The sequence below is a fragment of the Asparagus officinalis genome, chromosome 8, assembly GCF_001876935.1.
Source record: "Asparagus officinalis chromosome 8, Aspof.V1, whole genome shotgun sequence".
Classification (NCBI taxonomy): Eukaryota; Viridiplantae; Streptophyta; class Magnoliopsida; order Asparagales; family Asparagaceae; genus Asparagus; species Asparagus officinalis.
In genome coordinates this window covers 49,012,406-49,026,762 of record NC_033801.1, presented here as the reverse complement: position 1 = coordinate 49,026,762, position 14,357 = coordinate 49,012,406, and the positions used below count along the sequence as shown (strand labels likewise).

The 14,357-nt window shown below is 32.6% G+C and overlaps 1 protein-coding gene across 1 annotated transcript; it reads right to left on the bottom strand.

Annotated features, from left to right (window-relative positions):
* Window positions 8,983–10,410, bottom strand: LOC109821217. Its single transcript, XM_020387401.1, has one exon. It carries the CDS (start codon window positions 10,408–10,410, stop codon window positions 8,983–8,985), a length of 1,428 nt encoding a protein of 475 aa, XP_020242990.1.

The window sequence follows — 14,357 nt, the reverse complement described above, 5'->3', positions numbered from 1 at the left end:
TCCTCAATGACGATATTTGGACCTCCAGCGGTAGTACAACTTCACAATCGTACACCAAGGACAAATGCATAGCGCCTGTGGGAGTACAAACTGTTGTTCAATAAGCCTATAAACACTCTTCGAGCTTTTTGTCCCAATCTCATTTATTGGAGGATATGAATTTCTTCAAAAGCTTGATGATAGTTTTGTTGAAAGGTTTATCTAGGCCATTAGCTGCTAGGTTATATGGCATAGAAGTCACATCTTAAATTCAGAACTTCTCACAAAATTTGAAGAGTGGTTTTCTAATGAACTGAGTACTGTTGTCATGGACAATCTTCTAGGGGACACCAAATCGGTAAACAATGTGGTGTTTCAAGAACTTGACTATGTTAGAAGTCTTGACCTCCCTGAGTGGGATGACTTTGGCCTATTTGGAGAAGTAGTCAGTGATGACTAAAATGAATCGATGGCCTTTAGCAGATGGTGGCTAATTGGCCTAATAATATCCATCCCCCACATCTTGAACGGCCATGAGGCAATAGTCGGATATAGTTCTTTCAGAAGCTGATGTAGGAAGTCAACATGGAATTAACAAGCATGACACTACTTGATGTAGGTGACTACATATGCAATCATCATTGGCTAATAATAGCCTAAACGATGAAGTCGGTCTTGAAGTTTAGGACTGGGTTGCTCCGCATATACTATCACAAGCCTCCTTGAGTGCCTTTCAGGCTTCACTTGCTGACAAGCATCAGAGTAATATGCCATCAAATGATTGGTGGAATAAGGTCTATGTAGCGGAGTTATGCATGAAGCTCTTCATTGAATGAATATTGCTTATTTTGGATCGTCTGGCAATATATACCGTGAAAGACTTAGTCAATGATCAGATAATGTCAATCATTGAGTTTGAAGTGGGCAGGCATGCCATAGATCTCGTTAGCTTCCAAGATCTGTTTTGGAGAGCATAACTCATGGCTGGCTACTGTAAGTTTCTTGATAGACTTAGAAGTCAAAGAGAGAGTAGTTGTGGGTGATGCTAAGGCATCAACATGAGTATTCTTGAGCTGGACTACATAATTGATATAGAAGCCTTCAAATCATCAAGCAAGCTTCATTGTCACTTCATAGTAAGGTATGAGGTCATAGCCGGACCTCATATTCTCCTATTATTTGATTGGCGATTAATTTGGAATCACCATAGGCTTCTAAGTATTTCACCCACATGCCTTGAATGAGTTGCAAACTAATTATGAGGGCATTGTACTTATCCACATTATTAGAACACTGCTTAGTTAGTGAATATTCCCGAGGAAGAGCATGGCCGTGGGGATCAATAAGAACTACCCCTACTCCTACTACGATCATCCATTTATGATTACGTTGTGATGCACCATCAAATAAAAGTTGCCACACTTGGTGATCCGAGATGATATTTGATTCAAAGACCTCATCTGGAATGTCCTTGTAATTAAAGATTAGAAGACTTAGGGATGAGATAATCTACTAAGAAGTCAGCAATTGCTTAGCCTTTAACTGCTTTCTGAGGTACGAATGTTATGTCATACTAAGAAAGTAGTATCGCCCATTTTGACGGTCTAGAATTCAGAGACCCGGGCTTTTCATGAGTATCTATAGGGAATTGACTCTTGAGATGACATGGATGGTCTAGCCAGTTAAGTAGTGCCACATCTTCTGGACTGTAAAAACTAGTGCTAAACATTCTTTCTCGACTAGGTTGAAAGATATTCCGCGCCCTTCATAGTTCGACTAAGATAATATATGGCTTGTTTGTGTCCATCATCGTCCTTTTGAATGAGAAGTGCTCCGAAAGAATGATCCATAGCTCTAACGTAGATCAGCAAAGGCTTACCTGACACTGGCACAGCTAGGACGGGTAGCTTCATGAGATACTCTTTAACCTCGTCAAAAGATTTTTGATAGGCATTGTCCCAAACAAATGAAATGCCTTTCTTCATCAACCTCTAAAATGGTTAACATTTTCTAGATAGGTTAGCTACAAACCTATGGATGTAAGCTACTTGTCTCTGCAAACCTTTGCGTTCTTTGAGATTTCTCAAAGGTGGCATCTCTTGTATATCTTTCACTTTTTTTGGGTCTACGTGTATCCCTTTGAATGTTATAATAAATCTAATGAATTTCCTGATGATACTCCCAAAAAAGACTTAGTTGTGTGTGTTCGCATGATTTCAAACACTATTCTCAAGTTGTTTACACGATCTTCTTTGCGATGACTTTTGATTACGATGCACTCTACCGTTTTGCATATATGCTCATGAAAGATCATGTTCATCGCATGTTGATAAGTTGCTCCAGTATCTTTTAGACCAAAGGGCATTATTGTATAGCAATATACCCCCGAGGGTATTCTGAAAGTTGTATGCTTCTGATCCTTCGGATGCACGCTAGTTTGCTTGTGGTGCTCTTTGAATTTACAAAGAACGATCTCTAGATTCACAAAGAACTTCGAATCTATGAACAAAATATAATAATTTTTTTTATCTCCTTTGCTATGAACCTTACACCAAGCAAATTACACATATCATCAATTACCTCAATCTCTATTATACCCTTCTCCTCAATCGAAACACCATTAGTAAGTGCAATACCACTTGCAATAGCTTTTGAAATTCCATGTGTAATATCTATCTTTACTGACATATCACCGTCAACACCAGTAATCTCAATTGTAACAGGGGTTTTATCCTTAGGTGGAATATCAGTAGGGAAATGTCATTCTTTTCCGAATACAAGCAACGCATAGATTGCTTCAAATTGTTTCAAGTTTTCTGTGAAAGCCTCATTGTCTACTATCAAATTTTATTCTTTTTAGTAGTCTCCATCTTGGATGGCTTCTTTTCTGCAAGAGGCATAAATTGCAACTTTATGTTTATCCTTTTTAAAGATATAAACACTATCTCTGCCCCTGTGGATGGTACCAATATTAAAATGACATGGCCTACCTAAAAGCATATGGCAATCTTCCATCTCAACCATATAACATAGCACCTCATCAACATAGCAGCCAATGAAAATTTGTATCTGACACACCTCAATGTTTTGCACATCATTACCCTTGCAAATACAATCGATTGTGCATGAGATAGGGTGTTTCTCTAGCTTACAACCCAACTTTTCCACTTCAGGCTGAAAGTCAATATTCTTGCTACTACTACTATCAATGATAACATTATAAGCCTTCTGCATCATGTTGCATCTCGTGCAGAAGGTATATTGCTTTAGCGGTGGTTTTTCTTTTTTTTAGCTTCTTCATGCTCTTCATAACTCTAAGGTCTTGCTTAGGTCATATTGAGATTGCTTAATCTCTCATTGATCATGAATAGAGTGTGAACTCAGATATCGATTGAACAAATAATAATATGTAGGAAGAAAATGAACTTTTAACAACTTCTTCATCTTTTCCCACGATCAGATTTTTGCTTTTGCTGATGGGCATGTTCTTCATATAATGACTGTCACCCAAAAGGTGCTTACCCTTATGGCTGTAGGCTACTCGCTTAACCTTTTGATCTTTTGCAATTCCCAGTTACCCGAAAAACCTCCTCACCTAATTAATCGAATTAAGAAAATCATCTACATCACGTTTCCCATTGAAAGATAATAAACCCTCTTCACTACTGAATTCATCTTGCAAAGTTGGATCACATTTTTGGCGACCATGAGCACGATCTCTAACTCGTCCTGGGTTTGAACTCTCAATTTCCAATGCACGTTGCACCATTTGAGTCTCAATATGAGTTTGGGTAATAGGGGTTTCATAGCTTACAATTAGATTGAAAACATAGCTCTGATACCAATTAACACAATGGCTAGTGATAAGCCTTAGAATCTATTAAGAGGTGCACTTTGAATCCACAAAGAACAATACCTGAATCCATAAAGAAAAATATAATTAAATAAATTTTATTAATAAAAGTGATATACGAATAGGGTTTATAATTCTTCTTCTTAAATAGAAAAATAAAGCACTCCTAATTGGAATATAATTCATAAAAGAAAGAAATAATTTAAAACTACTTAAAAGACACCTTACAATAGAGAAAATAAACGGGTTCATATTAAGTCAAATTGAATTTGTTTCTTAATCTAAATTGACTGCAGCTTTATTACTAAAAATAAACTAAGTTGATTATTTTTAGAATTTTCCTAAAAATGGGTGATAGTAATGAGATTATGAAAATCTGTAAATTTGATTAACTCCGTCTCATCGAGATAAATAATTTTCATATACAAGAATCTTCTTTCTAGATTAGGTAATATATATGGTTGTTTATTTGCATGCAAGTTAATAATGTGTACGTATCCTTGTTTAGTTCGTGACAATCCCCCTCCTATATGAATTTGTTCGTTATGTGTCATACACTCATACGTCATGACTTTAAGTTTTAACCCATAAAAAGAGTGCTCCAAGTGTACAATGCATGTTAAAATATAAAAATATAACCCTCAACACAAATATAGCCCTCAACACAACTTAAGAAACTTGAGAGTTTTAATATAGTGGGTTAGTCCTTAATTTCACATGAATTAATTTAGTTATTAGTCTAGAAAAATGACACGAGATCTAAGGATGCGATTAGTTAAATTTGAAACCATTTTTATTTCTTTAAAAATTATTAACAAGATTCTGTATACCAAATTTTGACTCCTATCATGCGGATGAGAGTATCAATGAGAGAGTTTGCATAAAAGAAGATATTGAAGGGCCAAAAGTGCATACTAGGGGATACCATAAGGTATTTAAATGCTAATTAGCCTAATTTAAAAATAGTTGCCTCATGGTTCTTGATCCGGAAGGGACATCATTTGATATGCCCGATGTATTTGGCTAATAAAGAAATATAAATTTTATCTGAACATCCATATATAGTTAATTGATTTTTACCATTCACAAGAGGCGATTAAGATTAATTTGGAACTTTAACCATTTAATATGGTTCAAACCACTACATTCCTAGAGGGATAATTCTAATAAGACTTGTGTTCAACCATGTTATGTCACATTCAAACAATCTATCAATTGCCAAATAATCATCACATTTTATTACTCTTTTATACTCTCATTAACTATTTTATCTGAATAAATATACCAACTAATAAGAATATTTTATCTTAATTTGAAGGTAATGGAGAATAAATGAATAAGAGCTCAAAAGAACCAAATTCCCTTAATTTTCTACCATTTATTGAAGTCTAAGGTCCTACAAAAGCCCAAGAGATCAAGAAACAATGGGTCAACAAGTCAACAAAGAATGAAATTTTGTTAGGAACTAATCAATTGGTCAATTGGTTGGCTAATTGATTAGTCGATTGATCGTTTACTCAATCGAATAACCAATCGATTGACTAATCTATTAGCCAACCGATTGGCCAATCAATTAGTTCATAACAGAATCAAGTAATGGTTGAGATTTATTTCTTGGTGCTCAAAGCTAATACAATGGCTTTTGTTGATTGCAATAGGTAATAAATAGGATATAAAATAAGGGGTTTGGGTGTGAAAATTTTTACAAAAAATCTATTGGGAGAGAAGGTTGGTCTTAAACAGTAAGACACATCAAAATTATAACATTTTATTTACAATAAGTAATTTTCCCCCAAAATTTTATACATTATATGTACATACACACACACGCTAACTCAAAAAAAATGCAAACAATGAGCATCAATAAAAACCTGAACTCCAAAGTGATGATTCAATCTTTCTAAGCCTAAGTTGATTAAGCAACTAAGCCCGAGAAGTATTTTTATACTTAATTACCTAAGCCCAATTTGATAGGGATTTATTAGCTCAATTAACTTCATCTACCATCTATTTAAAGAAAACATCATAGCAAATGGTGGACGAGTGTCAATGTCCAAGACAAAGTGAAGCAGATAGAAATCATTAAAAGGAATAATAAAATCCTTAATAATACTTCAACCCAGGAAATTCAAAATGAAAATCTTATGGTTAAACTAGCAAAAACAATGAAAAGGAAATATCCTCAAGCTACAGAAGCTGAAATTCAGCAAAAATATCTTGAGCATATGAAGAAATAATTCTTCGAAGTATTTGACAATAGTGATACAATGTCAATAAAATCCGCAAATAGTACTCTAGGAATAGATGTATCCTTACTGGATGATGCTCAGGATCCTTATAAGGAAAAAGCAGAAGAAATGTGAGAAGCAGCTATGGGAGTTCCCACAAATGTAAAAGATAAAGATATTGAATAGTTGTAAACTATCACTTACCGACAGTCATACCGACTTCTTTAAAGTTATAAATTTATTACTCTAACAAGTTATATTTTACTCTTCAATTATATTGATTAGGAAAGGCTAAGTTGTCACCTAAAAGATAAGATTAAAAAAAAAGAGATTCGGTGCGCGATGAGGCCCACAATGTACCCGACACCTTATGATTTACTTTTAGCTGAGACTCGGGGAGCCGCTCTTAGTGCCAAGTGACACATGCAATGACGAAAGATTCCACCGATAAAAAGATGCTAAGAAATAATGCGCATCAGAACAAAAGTGTCATCAATAATGTGTTCACTTTAGATCTTCTCCAACCAGCTGTCTAAAGGCAATCAATAAAAAAAGTTCTCTTCTCAGTTATAAATAAGGCAGAAGAATTTTTAGTTCAGCGTGTTTACTTTTAATCTTAGAATTTTAAGTAAAAGGAATAAAACTTCACTCTCTACCTGATATTTAGTTTTCTTTACTTTCTCTCTCTTCCTCTTTGTAAAGGTTAACCGATCTAAAGCTTTGTAGAAAAGAAGTTAATGAAATAAACTGGAGCAACCGGAAGTTCTTGTAGAACTTGCAGGCTTCAAACTGTAAGTCTTATATCTTTTTACTTATTATATTTTGTTTTAAAATTGGTACCAGAGCCATGAATGGCTAAGTTTTTTCTTACGGAGATAGTTATGTAGGCAGAAATGGTAATGTAGGAAGCTATAAGCTTATCAGAATTACAGATAGTGGAATACATCAATATGTGATGCATTGTGGAATATATTTGATTGTCGGATAAACCGTCAATATTCCATTCATAAATATTTCTGTCGTTTTAATCAGCTTGTATGTATGTATCATTCTCCTCGAATAATACATCTATAGGAGTAGGTCTCTTATAATAGTAACACTAATTGTTTAGGGCATGTTGTGATTTTATTCATAGTAGAGAATTGATTTTCTACTTCCAATACCTGATCTTGTTTAACTAAACTATTATCATCGTCAGATATTTCAGTGTCAGTATGAATAACTCACGAAGTAGATTGCTCACCATCAAGTGTAAGTAATTTAGAAGTACTGAGCTTTTTTGATAAAGCTTCAATAACTTCTAAAGTTACTTTTTCACTGGTATTAAACCCAGATATATCTAGGGGTGGCTTAATTGTGGCTTTTTCTGTATGTATAACAGGAGCCCTAACACCCTCTGACCTTATTAGAGAGGGAATGCTAGTATTCAATTTTTGAACAAGTCTATCAACTACATCTTCGATTCGAGTAAGGTGTTGGCCGACTACTTGAAGATGTATGTTTGAGTAATTACTCTGTTTTATTAGCTTATTAAGCTCTTTTAAAGTTTCATCACTAGATTCAGTGGGCTTCATAAAAGCTGTTGCTTCTAGAGTTGATGTTGAAACTCCAGTAAGTCTTAGTGGTTCCGTTGGAGGATAAAGAGATTTGATTGATGCACAAGTACTTGATTTTCATTGTTTATAATGTTCTTCAAGTACTCAAATTCTCTTTTCTTCCTTTCGAATATAAAAATTTAGAACCAAGGAACAAAGAATTCTATTTTCTGATTTTTATCAAGTGTTTCATAATAACTTGATTTAAAGATTTGTTGTTCTCTATCAGAGAAACTTTTAAAGAACCATTCTCTGAATGATTCATGACTTTTACATTGGAATTCTATATTAAGAAATTCTCGTAATTCACTGTTGGGTGTAAAATCCGTAAAACAATTTTTACATTTGGAAGCTCATTTCAGAGCTTGTGGGAGAAAGCTTTTATTTCTCTTTATATATCGGATGAGGTGTATTGTTTTGAGATATATTAATTTCCTCTAACCTCGTTGATTCTTAAAGAATCAGATCTAGAAATAGATCTTCTAGATGAAGTTGTAACATACGACAATTTATTGTCTTTGAAGGGTTGAAGACTACTTCAACTTCACCATCAGCAGTTTGAATGATTTGATCAATTTCTTGATTTATTATTGACTGAGGCTGAATAGCGTAAGGTAGAACCCAACTATCATGAAAGTTTACTTCGTTCCATTTAATTTGTCTGTTTACAACGATATAGGACGAAAGTAAATTAGTCTCTACTAAGACTGTCTTTTCAGGCTTTGTATGCACTTTAGCTTTAGGTGCTAACGTACTTAAAGCTTTATAATGGATGCGGTATATAATCGTAATTGTTTCTGATCCAGGTAAAAATTCATATCCATGAGTCTTAATGTTAAGGCTCATAGCTTCTAAGATATTAGGAACAATTAGAGATAAACTCAGATTATGGTATACAGTAAAGTATACAGGTTTGTTACATAAACTAGTTTCCATGATACCCATCAAAGATTGTGTCCAATTCAGACATCTTGCATCACGTAAACAGGCTAGTAACGATGCGTTAAGTCCTTGTAAGGTCAAGGGTCTAAAATCTACTTGAATTAATCCAATATGGATATATTTGTATCGCTCTATATAAGGCTCAATATCTTCAGGACTAAGCAAATTAATGATTTGCTCATTCTAATCTAAGGTCGTGGTTCTTTCTAAAGTCTTTCTTAATTGCTTTGAAATAAAGTTCTTTTTAGTTCCTATCTCTAATCAGGGCCGGTCCTGAGATTTTTGGGGCCCTAGGTAAAATTAAAAAATGGGGCCCTTAACTGATAAACTGTCTATTTATAACAATGATATTTTATTGAAATGAAATGAATATAAGATTACAAAATTACTGAAAACAATTTCTTCGAGCATTATTTGATGCAAAGTCATTAATAATACAATCAACGTTTATGTCTTGTAACATCTCATTCTCGATGCTTAGAATAGCCAAATTGTTCAATCTTTCTTGTGCCATTGTTGAACGCAAGTAGGTTTTGACCAACTTCAATTTTGAAAAACTTCTCTCCGCTGTTGCTACAGATACAGGCACAGTTAATAAGATTCGATAGGCAATTGAAACATTTGGATAACAATCAGCTTGCTTAACAAATTCCAAAATTTGGACTGCTGTCATTGATACTTCTGGTAAAGTTTTTTGTAGCACTCTTAATTCAGAAAACATTTCATTAAGATCAATATCAGATGAATAATTATGAGATAAAACACTTGCAAGATGATTGCAACAATTTCTTAATTTACTATCATCCAATGACTTCAAAGTATCTGAATCACATAAAAACCCAAAAATACTTTCAAATGTCTCTAGTTGTTCAAATCTCTCTTTCAATGAAGTGATTGCCATATCCACAACAATTAAAAAATAATTAACTCTAAAAGACTCCTCTGTGGATTGTATTTCTTCATTATGATCAGTTTCACCAGGTTGTTTTTTCCTAATGATACGACGTTTTGTTGGAAATGTAGGATCCACCTTCATATCAAATGCAACACTTCTAGCAATATCCAAACTCTTCTCAAATCCATCATTTCTAAAATTTTCAAAATATAACATCACATCTCTCACCCGATTCATATTAGTGTTAATATTCATATTTTTATTTTGTAATTTTTTGCTCACCATGTTAATAGCAAACAAAACATCATACCAAATAATCATACCAAGTAAAAATTCAAAGTTCTCAATTGTAGTGACCAAACTTTCAGCTTCACTCTTTGTTTTTGCATCTTCTGAAGTTTTATATAATTCTAACAAAGCCAATCTTATGTGAGGAGCTTGAAATCTAATGGCTTTTACACTTTTTACTCTACTCTCCCAACGAGTATTACACAAAGATTTCACAGTAAATGAAGGAACATTATCAATTAAAATCTTCCACCGCTTAGTAGAACTCGAAAATAATGAATATATACGTTGCACAACTCCAAAAAATGAGATAGCTTTAACACATGAATGTGCCATATCACTAAGAGTAAGATTGAGACTATGACAAGCACATGGCATATATAATGCTCTCGGATTAATTTCAAGTAATCTTTTCTGAACACATTGATGTTTACCTTTCATGTTAGAACCGTTACCATAACCTTGGCCTCTAATATCATCAACATCAAGATCAAGTAATTTTAATACACTTAACAATTCATTAAAGAGCCCCAGTCCAGATGTATCATCTACCTTCACAAATTCCAAGAAGTACTCTTCTATCTTTATTTGATTATTGGACATATTCACACAACATACAACTAGGACCATTTGTTCTTGATGACTTATATCTGGAGTACAATCAAGAATTACAGAAAAATATTTTGCTTCTTTAATTGTCTTAATGATAGAGCTCCTAACAGCAAGGCCTAAACGAGAAATTAACTCATTTTGTATTTTGTTGCTAAGATAATTAATAATAATGAACTTCATGATTTTGAATACGTCTAACATGCTCTTGCATTACTACATCAAATTCTGCAATCATCTCAATAAGTCCCAAAAAATTACCGCATTACTACATCAAATTCTGCAATCATCTCAATAAGTCCCAAAAAATTACCATTATTATTTTGATAAAGCTTCTCATTAGATCCTCGCTGCAATCATCTCAATAAGTCCCAAAAAATTACCATTATTATTTTGATAAAGCTTCTCATTAGATCCTCGGAAAGCCAAATTATTTTTAGCAAGACATTTTATGACGGCTATTATTCTAATCAAAACTTGTCGCCATCATTCTTTTTCCATCATAATTTGTTTTTGCAACTCATTATCAATTGTTTCATTTTTCCCCAACCTTAATCTTAGCTCATTCCAAGAGCTCATATTAGTCATATGCTCAATACTATTTTCATGGTCAGATAGTCTCTTGCAAATATGACTCCAATCTTTCAATCCGTTATTTGCCAATGAACTTGTATTGCTATTAGATTTGAATAATTTACAACAAAAGCAAAAGACTTTATCAACGAGTTTAGAGTAAATCAACCATTTCCGATCACTTATTTCTCCATTACTCAATTTTCTAGAATAATGTGCATAAGAAAAATGCCTACGGTCTCCGTCTAATGGAAAGTCAATATTCAATTCTCTGTCAAATCCCTTCTCAACTAAAATGTCTCTCGCTTTGTTATCAAGATTTTTCCAAGTACTAGGTTCATATCTAATATTATTATAAAAGTGTGTTGGCATGTTAAAACATTTCTTCCAAGAATGCCCTCAAATTTATGTTAAAACATATACATACATAGGATAACACATACATAAAACATACAAATTTATGTTTAAAGGCATACATACAAACATAACACATACATACAATAAAACATATAGACACATGCATAAACCATAACCTTAACAATTGTTAAGACATGAGTTACAACTTATTTCTTCCCTTCATAACTATATACTAAATGTTATCTAATAAATACTCCTCTAATTATTTGTGACTGATGCGTGTGTTTATATTTTGAAAATTCACAAATATTTCACGCATAACTAATCTTCACTCCTTTATATCCGTTGTAAATTAATAACATTATCAAGGAGTGACGATCAGTTATGTGTGAAATTAATATTTATAAATACTCCTTTATATCCTTTATTAACTGATCATCACTCAATACTCCTTTATATCCTTTATTATTAATTAACTGATCGTCACTCCTTTATAATTAATATTATTTGTGCGTTTATAAATATTAATCTATAACCATTGTAGATAAGATAGAATTGTTTTATCAAATATTATTTGTGTGTTTATAAATATTAATTTCACGCATAATTGATCGTCACTCCTTTATTAAATATTATTTGTGCGTTTAGAAGAGACATCAGTTACAATTAACTATAATCCTCACTACTTTATTAATATTATTTGTGCGTTTAGAAGAGACATCGGTTACAAATAATATTTAATAAATGTTGTTTACACTTTTGTTTCTTCTATCTCATATAAATATAATCCATACTCAACTTCCATCTTACAAAATCTTATCAAATTCTAACAAAAAAAATAAAAAAGGTAGAGATGGAAGCAACACTATGTGATTCAAAAAGGTTAGTAAAAACATGTTTTTTTGTAAGGTATAAACTCCAAATTATCTCTATAAATTATATTTTTTTCGTGAAGCGTGTCATCTGATCAAGATGGAACTAATGATCAAGTTAACATCCCGATCCGAGAGATAAAAATTTATCAAAAACAATAGAGTATAAATGTTCGTGTCTTACGTAATATTATACTCCTTTAAGAATGGAGAAGGGAATAAGCAAAAGATGATTCTAATTGATGAAGAGGTGATACGAATTTCACATTGTTATTATCCCATGTAATTTTCATATTACCATGATTATGTGTTTTATTCTACATTGTGACTTTTGTAGGGAACACTTATTCAAGTAATTTTATTTAATAAGCTGATAGAAAAGTTCAGTCGTTTATTGATAAAGGGAGAGACGTATACTATAACCAATGGAGAAGTAAAGCCTCCAAATAATTTGAGAAATGGAGTTGGCACTAACAACAAAGATAATCATTCGAGAAACAAAAAAAATTGTATCATTGGAAAAGTTGAAACGAACATTCCTTTCATTTAAAGATGCTTCTGCTTTTGATGATGGAATAATGTATTTTGGTAAGTTTTTAAAAAAATATTATGCGAATATTTCTACATATTAATAATCACTAAAATTTCTCCATTGCAGATGTTATTGAGTTTGTAACAATTGTGAAGTCAATTTTTAGCAATCCCAATTCCAAAAGAAGGGAGGTCATAATTATGAATAAAGAGTAAGAATTTAATATTATTGTTTATTATTATGTACTGATTATTGGTAAGAAAACTAATGTTTTTTAAAAATTTAGGTTTGATCAAATTTCGATGACACTATGGGGCGATTTAGCGGAGATTGAAGGATCGTCTTTGGAGAATTTGAAAGATATGAAACCCGTTGTTGCATTGCTAAGCGTAATTGGTAGACGTTATTTAGGTAAAAAAAATAACGACAAGCATGGTTTTAAAATGATGTGAAAATCTTTTAATTTTACGTTTGTTTTATTTTTAGGTGAGTTTCAATTATCTATAAAATCATCAACTCTGTTGCTCGTGAATCCTGAAATTCCACAATGTAGAGAAATGATAGACTTGTGTGCAAGTTTTAGCTCTTTTATTTCAAAGTTTTATAATAAGTTTTTCAATATATTAGTGCAATATGTAATTTTTTTAAGATTCTTTAACTAATTCAAATCAAAACCCTCTACATCTCCTCCGTATCATAACCTCTACATTCAATAATATATAACTCCCTCATCCCTGCCTCCTTCTCAACAATCCATTCACCATAACAAAGAGTACCGATATCTCTCTTGTAAAACATAGCTTGCCGAAACAATCTATCATTTTCGCTCTGACAAACCCAACCATTTTTCAATTTTGCGTATTGACCAACCTTGATGACAACGGTCTTGTGGACTAGCATGGAGCGAGATGATGTAGCTCCAACATCGGTGCTCTAATAAGATCGTATTATTCTCCGTCAATGATAAATAACACATGGCATTGATTGCAGATGATAAGCTAGCTTCATCTCATTTTCATTTTAAGTTTCTGTACACAATTATATACGCTTTCAGGATGTCTATGCTATTATACTTTGTATCATAGTTTAAAGGGAAAAAGTTTCCCTCCCTTTGTAATTCACTTTGTTGTGATTAGTATTGCTGAAAGTTACAACAACCAGATTTGAGAAATTGATAAACATAAGACTTGGCTTAAAGCTTTCATAAATATCAGTCAAAGTTCATATTATCAGGCATTTAAACTGTTGCTTTCCTCCTTTGTGTGCCAGATTTTAGCAGAAATAAGTATTTTTTTTGGCAAAGATTTCTTTCTCAAAAAATGTAATTAGAGTTCTCCTACAATAAAATATAGTTTAATTAAATACCCTAATGTTTCCATACCTTTGCACTTATATACCCTTTTTTAAATGCATTTATGTACCATATTGTTTCACTCACTTAATCACTTTAATTTGATTAACCTTTAATTTCCTCTCTTCTTGTTCTCCATATAGTTCTTTTAAATGAAATCATGTTCATCACCATAACTCTCCAACTACAGTTCTAAAAAAGCTATCTATTCTTCATTAGAATGGTGCATAGTAAGTTCAACAAAGGTGGTCATACGTGCTGGCCATATTGTTGCAATTAATCA

What these genes read in the sequence shown, in the direction of transcription:
- LOC109821217 (XM_020387401.1), bottom strand. Translation starts at nt 10,410, where the DNA reads ATGGTCCTAGTTGTATGTTGTGTGAATATGTCCAATAATCAAATAAAG.